Source organism: Labeo rohita, chromosome 22, assembly GCF_022985175.1.
Source record: "Labeo rohita strain BAU-BD-2019 chromosome 22, IGBB_LRoh.1.0, whole genome shotgun sequence".
Classification (NCBI taxonomy): Eukaryota; Metazoa; Chordata; class Actinopteri; order Cypriniformes; family Cyprinidae; genus Labeo; species Labeo rohita.
The window spans coordinates 9,912,512-9,926,559 of NC_066890.1; the positions used below are offsets into that span (position 1 = coordinate 9,912,512).

General features: G+C 36.1%; 1 protein-coding gene across 1 annotated transcript; it reads left to right on the forward strand.

Moving 5' to 3' along the window:
- The first annotated feature begins 478 nt into the window (after positions 1–478).
- traf5 (Tnf receptor-associated factor 5) lies at positions 479–13,219 on the forward strand. The gene is made up of 11 exons (XM_051095569.1): positions 479–620; positions 3,052–3,275; positions 3,381–3,438; positions 3,527–3,628; positions 3,730–3,894; positions 3,975–4,052; positions 6,201–6,275; positions 6,402–6,494; positions 6,623–6,742; positions 9,413–9,581; positions 12,170–13,219. The coding sequence occupies exons 2-11, from the start codon at positions 3,058–3,060 to the stop codon at positions 12,733–12,735; spliced, it is 1,644 nt and encodes a 547-aa protein (XP_050951526.1). The 5' UTR covers positions 479–620; positions 3,052–3,057; the 3' UTR covers positions 12,736–13,219.
- Positions 13,220–14,048: the final 829 nt, after the last annotated feature.

Sequence of the window (14,048 nt, forward strand, 5' to 3'; positions counted from 1 at the left end):
TTTAACAACAGGTTGTAGGCAGCTCAGAGTGTGGTGGCATTATATGTATAATAATGAAAAGTCTCTTTAAATTTGTGCCTAAAGCATGTTCATATGTGAAGTGTCATGTGCTCGTCATATGGAAACATTAAAACACGTTTGAACACAGACTTTCATTTTCATTTCATTTAATGTTGCCGTTTATACGCTGGAGTTGTTTATTTCGTATGTGTCTCAGGATTTTAATCGTATTCTTTTTACGGAATAATCCATTTAGTTTGTCTTACTGGTTTATAGAAACTTCCTGCAGTGCACTTTCCGTTCAAGAAATTACCAAGAGCTACTACAGCCAAGGCTTCCGTTATGAATATTCATTAGCTCATGCAGACGTTGCTTGGTAACTGATGTGACGTTGCTCAATTATTATTCATGAGTCAAGCCTTCGCCGTAGTAGGTTTAGTCATTCCGTTTTCCGTTCGCATTAATCGCGTGGCAGCGCGCCCGAAATAAGAGTGACGTACTAAGTGCATCGGCACTGCGCGCTGAGCAGCGTAGCTGTCAAATAATACTTTTCAGGATTACATCCACTGAGCGCTTGACAACATTAGTCAAAATGAGCTATTAAAGCCATCAACCCTCAGGTATGTAGCCCTGTGCATTTTGAAATAAATATTGCGAATTATCTTGCTGATAGTGTAAAGCGAAAGTAAATGTTTAAATGTGGAATACATGGTTATTTGAGTCGCCGACGGTGTTTTTACGATAACCACGCCGACGCTTGGCTCAGGGTGGTGAATGCGCTCACTTTATAAAGGCATGTAACAGTAAACTGCTTTAGTTGAGTTTAGATTCATAGTGTCATGTTCTTGCACTGGGGATTCCCCATATGTTTGCACACAGGAACAGCCCGTAGTGTGCATGATCGTGCTTTAAAAACTACGATATTAAAAAGAATTATCCGCGGATTAATGCGTTACCGTAATTGTCATAATAATCTGTTTGAAACAGTGAGGCTCCTTTTCAGACTTTATTCTGTTTAGTTGTGTCTGTAAATAGGGGCGACGTTAATGTTAACCCTACTACCATGGTTTTATAAGTTAACAATTAATCATTAGAAATCGTTATTAATAATTATAAGTCAACAATTAATCATCCCTTTTTATTTACCGATCTTTGCTGCCGACCTTCGAACTGCACTAAGCAAAAATTACTCAAGATAATCTAACGTTTGTTTTCCTTTTAATATTGAAAACAAACAAGCATGCCCTGCCCAGATTAAAAAACTAAAGCGTTACTTTCCATAAAAAGTAACTAAGTAACGTAATTCGTTACTTTTTTAGGGAGTAACTCAATATTGTAATGCATTACTTTTAAAAGTAACTTTCCCCAACAATGCTTGTTACTCTCATACTTATGTTGCAAGTTAACATACGGGTTATTCAAATTCATTTTAGGTCACATAGTGCATTAAATGCACAGTGCATTTATTAACTAAACCTAATTTTGTTTTGAATCCAAAAGGAAGTCTTTCCATATAAAGGTTTACGAGACTTTTGGTCTCGTAAAAGTCTCCTTGTCGAGCTCAAATGCTTCAACCTTTTAATTATGTTTTGCTTGTTATTTGTATTATTTTATTGCTTACGTAATAGCTACTTGCTTAATACAATTTGAAAAGGATGGGATGGAAATAAAAAGTTAGCTTCTTTTTATCTAATTTTATCAAACAGAAAAAAAAAACAGAAGTATTAAAAAAATCATTACACATTATTGCGAAATAGGAAAAGGAACTGGTTTTGGTTTATGTGATGTTCTAAAAATCTAAGATGGAACTTGATATTAATAACAAGGAAGAAAATTCTAAATTGATTACCAAATTTAAAATTTCCAATTTTTCTAGGGCTGTCAAATGATTAACTGTGATATATATGTGTGTGTACTGTGTGTAATTATTATGTATGTATAAATACAAACACATTCATGTATATACTTTATATTTACAAGTATATGTATTTATATTATATATAAATAAAAATGTTTTGTGCATAACATATTTCTCTTAAATATATGCATTAATTTGTGTGTATTTATATATACATAATAATTGCACACAGTACACACACATATATTAGGCAAACTCAAACTTTTATTTTGTATGCAATTAATTGCAAGGAATTGTTTGACAGCCCTATTTTCATTACAGAAGTTTTATAAAACACAGGGTAAATGCTGGCATCCAGACTATTCAAAATTCACCCTATCGTAAATAAATTTAATATTGAAGTAAACTTTTAAATCCACAATTATTAAAATATAATATTAATTTAATATTGTGTTAAATATTACAAGCATAATTTTCACATAAAACTGGTGTGATTGTGTCTTTTATTCACTTTCTGATACCCGGGTATTTAGCTTGAAATAGCCAAATATATTTGAAATTGTGAATATGCATTAAAATATATTAAAGAATGATGTGAATGCTTAATTAAGCTCTTTGTAATATTTGTTCCAGTTGTTATTGGAGGATTTGTGACTCTGGACAACGAAATCAGTCATAAGTCAGTTTTTGAAAGCTGAAAAAAAATAAGCTTTCCATTGATGTATGGTTTGTTAGGACAATATTTGGCCAAGATACAACTATTTGAAAATCTGAAATCTGAGGGTGCAAAAAAAAAAAAAAAATCGAAATACTGAGAAAATCGCCTTTAAAGTTGTACAAATGAAGTTCTTATCAATGCATATTACTAATCAAAATTAAGCTTTGATATATTTATTGTAGGAAATTTACAAAATATCTTCATGGAACATGATCTTAATATCAGTGATTTTTAGCATAAAAAAAAAAATAGATCATTTTGACCCATACAATGTATTTTTGGCTATTGCAACAAATATACTCATGCTACTTACGACTGGTTTTGTGGTCCAGGGTCACATATATAGATCAACATCAAAGCTGCTAAAAACAAAAGAGGAACATGACATAGAATTGCATTTGTCAATGCAGTTTTCAAATGATTTCCACATCTGTTGCTGTGTCAGACTACGTGTAATTTTCATTAATGTTACCAGGTTTTCATGGCCGCAGAGGAGAACGAGTGTCCCGGGTTGTCCCGTCAGAACTCTGAGACCATGAGGTCATGGGAGCTGGAATCCATTCTGACCAATCGCACGCTGCGCTTTGTGTTGCGGTTAGAGCAACAGTTCATCTGCCCGTCCTGTTGCGGGATCGTCCTGAACCCTCACCAGACGGGTTGCGGGCACATCTTCTGTGCTCAGTGTGTGAGGGCTTACGTGTAAGTTAAATTAAGCAAATCGTTGCACGTCAGAACAAATATTATTTTTAGCTGAAAGTGCATAACTTGATATCTTCGGCTATGTGCAAACCTTCCTCTTTTCAGTGAAAATGGAGGAAGTTCAAAATGTCCTATAGACAGCATTCCTATAAAACCAGAGGAGGTGAGAATATTACTATTTTAAAGCATATTTATGTTCACTTATCAAAAGCACAGCTTTATTTTTTTCATTGCATATCCCATGCTTGCAGGTTTTTCAAGACAACTGCTGTAAACGCGAACTGCTAAACTTAGAGGTCTACTGCACCAACGCCCCAGACTGCACACAGAGGGTTACCTTATGTAACCTTCAGGTAAATGGCAAAACATGACGTAATATGCTGTAAACTGATAATAAAAGCAGTCTGTTGGTCGTTCAGAGCTCAGTAATGTTAGTACACCCTTTCTTTCTCAGGATCATCTAAAAGCTTGTCAGTACGAGCGAATTAGATGTTCAAATATAGGGTGCAATGAAACTGTGACACGCAAAAACCTAATGGACCATCAGAGGAACGTCTGCTCCTTCCGTCTGGAGTCCTGCCACCATTGCAAACATTCATTCCCCGTATCTCAACTGCTGGTCAGAATGTTTCCCTGTCAACACTGCACAGAGTCAACTGAGCTGTGCATGTTTCTAATCATGTCTCTGAATTATGACAGGTCCATCAGAAGACTTCATGCCCTGAATTTGAAATCCCATGTCCCAACAAATGTCTTCAGATGATCAAAAGACTGAAGGTTTGGCACAGATAAATCACTCTGCTTGTAGAAAGTTTTATTCGACTGAATATGCATTTAGTGTCCTTTGTCATGCCTTGAAGTAAATTGTTATCTTCAGAATAATACAGAGCAAAGACACAAAGATGGAAAAACATGAGATGGGAAATTATATTTTAGGGACTTTTGCGTCCCTAAGAAATAATCAAACATATATTTTATTGGACTGTCCCTCACTGATTTTTCTTTTTCGGCAGGACTTTTAATTTGCAAAATGAAAGCATATAAAATTCCTTTTATTTATTATATTTTTGGGGGCTTTTTTATTAGATAGGACAGTAGAGAGCAGACATTAAAGTATTGGGTGGAGAGAGTGATTGGGTGGGATTGGCAAAGGACACTCGAAACTGGAATCGAACTCGGGTCGCCGCAAGCACAGTTGTGCTATATGTCGGCGTCAATAGCCTTGTGATTAGTGCACCAACACATAGCACAACTGTGCTCGTGGCGACCCGAGTTCAATTCCCGTCTCGAGTGTCCTTTGCCGATTCCATTTGCATATTGTTGTAAATATAGTCTCATTGTTAAGCAATGTTTTTGGCATAAGTGTGCATTTTTTCTATAAAATACAAATTGTTTTATTGGTGTCCCCTGATTTCATGTCAGCACTGTTACCATCAAAAAACCCTTGTAAAATAATGTACATTCAAGTGACATTATTTCTAAGAGGTTACATCATTTCTCAACCACACTGTAAAAAACAATTTGTTGAGTCAACTTAAAATAATTTGTAACCTGGCTGCCTTAAAATTTTAAGTTCAGTCAACTCAAAAAAAGTTTATTCAACTTGAAATGTTAAATTATACTAAGTGACAACTTAGATATTTGAGTTGAATCAACTTAAAAATGCTTACTTACCCATCTGTTAAGTTTAGCAAACACAAATATCTAAGTTGTCACTTAGTACAACTTAACATTTCAAGTTGACTAAACTTATTTTAGTTTACTGAACTTAACATTTTAAGGCAGCAGGGTAACAAATTATTTTAAGCTGACTCAACAAATTGTGTTTTTTATTTTTTACAGTGCAGTCTTCCAACACTTAAAACACAAGCATGTTTCTCTCACTTCTCTAAAATTATTTTTTCGATGCTTGACTAAGATCATGCAATGTCAGTCCTGTTACCGTTTTTAAAATGTACATTTAAACAGTTATTTCTTACATTTATTATAATCAATATCTACAAATAAAATCCTTTCAACTTGACTATTAGCTAGCAATTAGCAAATTTGTCCGAAATCGTCAAACCAGTTACTGTCAACCTGTTACTTTTTAGAGTTTAACAGGGATGACATTGATTAGGTTTGGCATTTTAAAGGTCACCTTCGGTATATTATTGAGCGAATGCCTTTATCTATGAGTTATAATTAAACTATAGCATGTAGTAATGCTTGTTTCAGTAACAGGGTTGAGTAAAATACCAAACATAAGGTGGAAAAATAGTCATAAAATACGTTGCATATCCTGAGATGGCACAATACAATTTTTTGCCGTCTTCATTTCATGGATATTTAAAAAAAAAATATATATATATATATAAAAATATATATAAAAAATAAATATATATATATATATAAATATATATATATAAAAAAAAAATATATATATATATATATATATATATATATATATATATATATCGATTAAACTTTTTTTTGTATTTTTCAATTTTTCTAAGTGGAAAAGGCATCAGTTTTGTGGAATGACCCTTCAATGCTTTTGCATTTACTTGCAAAACTCTTGTGTTCCCCTGGGAAACTTTGTGTTCTCTCTCAAAACATTAATATTTCCCATACAAAAGTATTGTGTTTAGTTCCCCTGAAACTTTGCGTATTTCAATGCTATTGCATTCATCCAAGAAACTTTGGAAAAATGTAGTCACCTTAAGTCCATCAACAATTTTTTTATTTTGCATTGTCAAAGTTTGGAAAGAACGCGAAAGATTTGCAAGCTAATTTAAAGTTCATGGGGTAAGGCAAAAGCTTTGCGAGCATTAAAATGTAATTTTCCCTCCCATCTCATATTTTTCCATCACCATGTCCCCTTAGGGCCTCCATGAATAATCTGATATTTTAATTTGCTCATTGCCGCTTGTTGATCCCCCGCAGCTGCAAGCTCATGCTGATGAGTGCCTTGAAGTGGAGACTGACTGCATTTATAAAAACTATGGCTGCACGTTCAAAGTAAGAAAACATTCATATTTACCATTGAAGCAAGTGAAAGTGCTGCAGTATTTAATGAGTTTACATTCAATAAATGTATGTGTTTATCTAGAGCCTCTCAGCCTTTGAACTCTGTCTTTCTTCCAGGGTAAAAGAGGGAAAGTGAAAGTTCATGAAAACACAGAGTTCAGTTCCCATGTTCGGCTGGTTCTGGAAAGCAACACCAAACTTGAGAAACAGGTATGAAATGCTTTCATGGAAAGATTCTGGTTCATAAAACAGTATTATATGTAAATCCCATTAAATGCTATTATTTGCTTAGAACTGCTTAAATAAAAATGTTTTATGTATTATACAAATTGTTGTAGGTGGAACAGCTGCAGCAGGATATGTTAGTCCAGCAGGGGGCGCTGAAGGACAAAAGTCTTGTGGTCAGCAATTTGGACCGGGATATCACCCTGTGTGACAGCACACTTACTACCTTACAGGTAAACAAAAAAAAAAAAAAACCTGTGTTAAGTACAAAACCGCTATTTGCCATTTAATCTTAGAAACAATGTCTTATCTAATTCTCATAAACCCTCTTAATACCAAGTTAAAGGAACGGTTGACTTGTTTCTGAATCTATATCAAGGACAATTTATTGTATTGTAAATAATAATAAACTATTATTGTTATTCAGAGAATCAAGTAATCATCATTCATTGCACATTCATTTATTATTGCCATTATTTATGTGGTAGTAGTTTTGCCACGATTAAGAGCTTGACTAGCTTGGATATTTAAATTTACATGCATACATATTTAGGGAGCTGTTTTGTTATGTCATTAGCTGTGTTTCCACCCCAAGTTGCATGTTTAACATATTCAAAATTTGCAATATCGCATAAAACATTTGCCAATAAAGTGCTGTTTCAATCTCCTGTTGAAGAGAACAAAATCGTTGCTTCCTGGGAAGCTTTTGCAGCCGGGGAAATCACTGTAGCTCTTTTTTTCCTTCCTACATAATGAATTACTTGTGAAACACAACAGCAAGCACTGTCATGTTATCTTGCATTCGGATGTTTGGGAAAGCAGTCATGTGACAGTTCTGTGAGATCATTTTGATGAGACTTGATCATCATTTTGATCAGGCTTTGGCTCAGGCATTTCAGAATGACTAAAACGACATTTAAGAGATTCGATCTGCTAGTATGTCCAGTTATTCAATCATATGATCTGTTGAAGCAAAGTCACATTTTAGGTGCATTCAACTTTAAAAAGCAAGTGTTTGTGCTGCCTTAAAATTTTAAGTTTACTCAACTCAAATATCCACATTTTCATGTAGTACAACTTAACATTTCATGGTCACGAACACTTACTTTTTTAAGTTACAACAATTCTTTTTTACAGTGCGTTGAAAAAAAAAACAGCATATGCTGGTTAGGTATGTTTTGAAGCATGGCTGCTGGTTTGAGCTGGTTCTTAACTGGTAATAAGCAACTAGCTCCTGCTCAGGACCAGCGTAAGCCATCTCAAACCAGCAGCCATGCTTCAAAACATACCTAACCAGCATGCACTGTAAAAAACAATTTGTTGAGTCAACTTAAAATAATTTGTTACCTGGCTGTCTTAATATTTTAAGTTCAGTCAACTCAAAAGAGTTTATTCAACTTGAAATGTTAAGTTACACTAAGTGACAACTTAGATATTTGAGTTGATTCAACAAATATCTAAGTTGCTACTTAGTACAACTTAACATTTCAAGTTGACTGAACTTATTTGAGTTGACTAAACTTAAAATTTTAAGGCTGCAGGGTAACAAATTATTTTAAGCTGACTCAACAAATTGTGTTTTTTGTTTTTTACAGTTGTTTTTATTAGGTAATTGTATTTCTATCAGAGTTTATGAGCCTGTGTTCTTATCAGATATCAATTATCCGCCTCAATTAAGCACATACAGTTTTTATACACTTTTTAAGATTTTATGCACATATTCCCATTTCTATTCAGCATTTTTATGCAATAATAAAAATGCACATTAAAATACATGGATGGGCACATTGTTACATAACAGTTTGGGAGGCCATACGTGCAATAGCGATAGCGTGCAGGCATCAGTGTTGGGGAAAGTTACATTTAAAAGTAATGCATTACAACATTGCGTTACTCCCTAAAAAAGTAACGAATTACGTTACTTAGTTACTTTTTATGAAAGTAATGCATTGTTATTTTTGCATTACTTTTTAAATCTGGGCAGGACTTGGTTGTTTGTTTTTAATATAAAAAGTTCTATTTTTGTCAAATGTAAAAACCCTTTTACACCAAAAGCCTCAGGCTGAAGGAAAAATAAATTCACGTCTGTACAGTAGAATGCAGAAGAAGAAAGTTCAACACTCTTCAGCAATAAAACAAAAAGAACAAATGTTAGTTTATCTTGAGTAATTTTTGCTTATTAGTATGGTTGAATTGGAAGGTCAGCAGCAATGACACTGGGTAATAAAATGTGATTAAATAAAAAAGGATATTTGTATTATTTAACATTTAATTATTGTAGGTTTGCGTCATATTCTGAGTTGCATTTCACTGTTTTTATTCATTTTGAGGAATACTGAATCTGCTTTTTGTAAGATTAATTAATGAATGTTCACATTTTACATCTTACTCCCGATTTATCTCAACATGGGGACAGGAGAGCTTTCAATTAATAAATAGGAAAAAAAGTAACTGGAGTTACTTATTTGAAAAAGTAACTCAGATATTTTCTTAGAAATTTAAAAGTAATGCATTACTTTAATAGTTACTTGAAAAAAGTAATCTGATTACATAACTTGCATTACTTGTAATGGGTTACCCCCAACACTGGCAGGCACTGTACATAATTGACTATTCGTGATGCGTGAGAAGGTGGGATCTACAGAGAATGCAATGCAATGCAATGCAATTGCGCATCCAATCGTTGTATGACATTAAAGTACTGTGAGAGCGATTTGAAAGCAAAAGGAGCTGTCTGCTCTCTATAGCTCTCACGAATGTCATGCAACAATCAGTCTACACAGCGCAAACATTCCTGGACATTTTAGCCAATGTAGAAATCCTAGCCAGGACGTGTCCTGTAAAAATGGCACATATGGTCACCCTAATCAGAGTTTACTGTATGATCTGTGTTTGCGTCGCAGAGATCTGTGGAGGAGCAGAGAGTGCGGATCTGCAGTGTTCAGCGTGAACTGAGGGATCTGCGGGGCGTTCTGGGGTCTGAATTGAGCGAAGAGCTCCCGAGCCTTCGGGCATCACTGGACTCCCTCAGACAGCAGGTGGCCGTCACAGAAAGCCTCAGGGAACACCTGGGTAAGTCAAGCCTGACATGGACACATGAATGTTGACAGCGTTTGCTGTTGACAGCGTTAAATAGAAGTTACCAGGATGGTAGTCTCATGTAGCCAGACTTTCAGACTGATGGCAGTAGGCCTGGGAAACTTGGCTGCTTTGAATGGCCACGGCCTGGTAAAGCAACCAATCGCTTTCGTTTTGTGCCCCCACCATAACAGACCGGCGTTGTTTGACAGACATGTTTTAAAAGAGTCTATGCTGTAAACTTTAAATATTTCACATACTTTTGAAAATTCAGTGTGTATTTGATCCTGATAAATCCTTATCACTACAGTTGTAAACACGACAGCTTTCTTCTTGCATGTCACGGCATCTTCATTTCCAGGCGGTACATTAAAGAATGCAACACACACTCCTGGAAATCCTGTATAATCCGATGACGACTTTGAAAATCCCAAAGTGTTTTCAATTTTGTGTGCCATATGCAACGGTCCGTGAGCGTGAGGTCTGAGGCAGAGACTGTCAGAATTGGCAAAGCTCGAAATGCACAATGCAAACATTCAAAAGTTTGGGCTCAGGCATGTGAAGGTCTCTGGTTCCTCTTGGTGTTCTGGTTTCCCTCACAATCCAAAGACATCATGTAAGACAGATGAATTGGGTACTGTAAATTGCCTCAACAACCCCATCTACATGACAAGCAATTTGGAAAATAGATCTCAGCCTTGTTGCAAGGGAAAAGTGGACATTAGCGTAAATCAGGGTTGGCCAATCTTCTATCTTCCTGCAGATTTAGTTCCAACACACTTGGTTGTTTTCAATTCTGTATGTCTTATTATTTAATCAGAGTTGGAGCTAAACTCAGGATAGTAATGTAAACAGTCTTCTAGCTAGGCTTCTCTTTGGGTCAACTAATGATATGCGAGAGCAACCGTTTGACCTGTCTTGCTTAACATGTTAGGTAAACTTTTGCATTTTTTGTTACCTTTTTTTTTTTTTTTTTTTCATTTATTTCGGGTAAAGAACTTTGGGTTTCATGGGTACAGATTTTAGGACCCGAAAAGTTTGTTGTCATCACAGTAATGGAATGATTTGGGTGTCCAGATTCAGGTTGGGTTTCAGATTTTCTCCAATCCTAATCAAAGGAGTTCACTTCCAGAACAAAAAATTACAGATAATTTACTTACCCCTTGTCATTCAAGATATTCATGTCTTTCTTTCTTCAGTTGTAAATAAATTATGTTTTTTGAGGAAAACATTTCGGGATTTCTCTTCATGTAATGGCCTTCTATGGTGCCCATGAATGCAGCTTCAAAGAGCTCTAAACGATCCCAGCTGAGGAATAAGGGTCTTATCTAGCAAAACGATTGTTTATTTTCTAAAAAAAAATGAGAATTTATATACTTTTTAATTTCGAATGCTCATCTTGTCTAACTCGTCTAATTTTTTTTCTCCAACTTTAAAATTGTCCTACATCGCTGTTTTACCTTTGTTGTAAAGTGTTTGATCTTCTTTGCACATTCACTTTGTAAACACTGGGTTGGTAATTCTGCAACGATGTAGGACGATTTTGAAGTTGGAGAAGGAAATGAGATGGAGTTTCTTGACATACCCTAACTGTCATGAACCGAAATACACAGAGTTTTGGGAGAGCAAGACAAGACGAGCATTTGAGGTTAAAAAAGTTAAACTGTCAATTTTTTTTTAGAAAATAACTCATCCTTTTGCTAGATAAGACCCTTCTTCTGAGTAAATTGTCTGTAAATTTCTGTTCTGGAAGTGAACTTCTTTAAACTCATCTAAGTCAGATATTCAAGGACTTGAGAGTACTAGAAACTTCAAGATAGTTTTTTGGAACAGGTTGGAGTTAAATTTTGCGGGACAGTGGGCCTCTAGGACCAGGATTGGACACTCCTGATTAAAAGTATGTTGTCAATTTTTTCAGTCCGTTTCCATACTTTTATAGTGTATTGTGACCACGTCAAGCTATAAAAAGGACAAAAACTCTTTAAAAGTAGTCTAGAAGTAATCTCTTTTGTAAAGCTGTATGATCTGGCCAGGTTTGATATTGTTTATGTAGACATGGTGGTGTCCAATCCTGATCCTGAAGGGCCAACATCCTGCAGAGTTTAGCTTCAACCCCAAACAAACACACCTGAACCAGCTAATCAATGTGTTAGGCTTCCAGGTAGATGTGTTAAGCCAAGTTGGAGCTAAACTCTGCAGGACACTGGTCCTAAAGGACCGAGTTTGGACACCCATTGTGTCCAACACCATCTCACGACCCAGTCGTACAGATTTTATGAGGTGGCTAATTCGTAAGACCTCATTCGTATGATTTTGTACAATTTGTCTAGACCCCAGTGATGGGTAGGTTTAGGGGTAGGTCATTTGGATGAATTCATATGAATTGGGGAATTCATAAAATACAAGCCAAAATCATATGAATTAGCCACCTCATAGAATATGTACAAACTGCCATGAGATTGGGATGGTGTGTCATGGTTTATACAGGTTTGGAACAGCTAGATGAGTAAATTATACAGTTTGGTTCTAGTCTCACACAGAACAATAACATCCAGATGTTTGTATGTGTTTGTGTCCCTCAGGTGCATTAGAGCAGACGTGTCAACGTCATACTCGTTTGTTAGACATCCACGTGGAGCAGCTGCAGTGTAATGAGCAACGTTTCCGCCAGCTGGAATCCACTTCCTACGACGGGAAGCTCATCTGGAAAGTGCGTGACTACTGGCACCGGAAAGAGGCCGGCACCCCCCTCAACTCGACCCCCTTCTACACCAGTCGTAGCGGCTACAAGCTCAGCGTGCGGGCCTACCTCGGCGGGGACAACTCAGGGAGAGGCACTCACTTGTCGCTCTACATCACAATAATGCGCGGAGACTTCGACTCACTGTTACCGTGGCCGTTCAGACAGAACATAACGTTAACATTACTGGATCAAAGCGGCTCTAGGAACCACCAGAGCAATACTTTCACCCCCGATACCAGCAGTGACAGCTTTCGTCGGCCAACGTCTGATGCTAATGTGGCCACAGGTTTCCCAAGATTTATATCCCACGGCGATCTGGAGGCCCCACGGAATGCCGTTTATGTGAGAGACGACACACTTTTCATCAAAGTAAAGGTGGACACAACTGGATTAGAGGACTTGTAGCATGAATTTTGACTGTAAGAAAAATGAATTGTCCCAGAAGTCACTGTAGTGTCATAATATCCAGCTGAAGACATTTGTTGTAGTAACACTGGTTATGTTTACATGCACAGATTTTCATTAGTCTGAATCATTTGAAAACAAATGAAGGTGTTGAATGTATTGCTCATATGTGCCATATTTATGAAAATATCAGTCTGGATGTGCATAAATGAAATTATGCACATGAGAAAAGTGTCAGGTATTACCAAAACGCCCGAAACAGTCATTTTTTGCAATTGTGATGACTACTGCTTATTTCAAGCTAAGATCTGTGTCTGCCTAATGATCGTTGTCTTATTAGAGTGAGTGGGGCAGATCGTAGCGCACTTGTCCTGCAACATGTTGAACCATACAGACCTGGGTTCAATTCTGGCCCTGTTTTTAATGTTTTCTAGTCTATCCCCATCTCTCTTTGCACTGCTTTTCAGTCAATAAAGAAAATCATTTCAAATAGTGTGTCTTGGTGACTGATTGATGAACAGTGGTTAGTTTGTTTTTCCGAAGCTCAGTGGTCCCAGCTGTAAGAGCCCACCCCAACAACTGGCTCTGATATTTTCAAACTGTACAGTTGTTTTCATATTAAAGTTAGTTTAATGGACCATGTTTATAGCTAGCTATGTGAATGCCTCTCTGGTTTAATCAGGCAACTGAGTGTGTAACTGCCATATTCGGGTTGGTGAAAGTTGATTTTAAAGGGGTGACATGAATTGTTTTTGTTTTTATTTTGTACTGTTCTCTGAGGTCCACTTATAATGTTATCAAGATTTATAAATAAAAAAACAGTACTTTAGAAGTAATAGGCTAATTTCCCTTAGCAGAACACTGTTTGAATAGGCGTGGCAGATTGTAGACTCTGAAGTAATCGCCCACTGCTATGATTGGCTAACAGTTGTGTATGTTTGACAGCCTACATTCTTCATAGATTAAAGCTGCTGTGTTTTACGTTAAAAACGCATAATAAAGCAATAAGCCCCAAGAAGCCATTGGTTTACAGTGAATTTATAAGTGTTATAAATTCATTGTAAACCACGGCTTCACAGGGCTTATTGCTTTTATAAAACGGTTATTCTATATTTGTAGTAAGGTTTCACAAAAATAAAACAGCAAAGGAAGTGAAATGATGTTAATAAAATCATAATTCTTCCACCAAACAATGTAGTTCCTCAGAAACGGTTGTGTTTGCAACAGAGTGGTTACCAAGCAACACACAGATGTAAACAAAAGTGTATGTTTGTAGAATAATCAGGGGAAAAGTTCAAAAGATCAGGGGAATT

Coding starts and splice junctions, on each gene's coding strand:
- traf5 (XM_051095569.1), top strand. CDS start 3,058: ATGGCCGCAGAGGAGAACGAGTGTCCCGGGTTGTCCCGTCAGAACTCT. Junction 3,629..3,729: donor TTACCTTATGTAACCTTCAG/GTAAATGGCAAA, acceptor TTTCTTTCTCAG/GATCATCTAAAAGCTTGTCA. Junction 3,895..3,974: donor TCCCCGTATCTCAACTGCTG/GTCAGAATGTTT, acceptor GAATTATGACAG/GTCCATCAGAAGACTTCATG.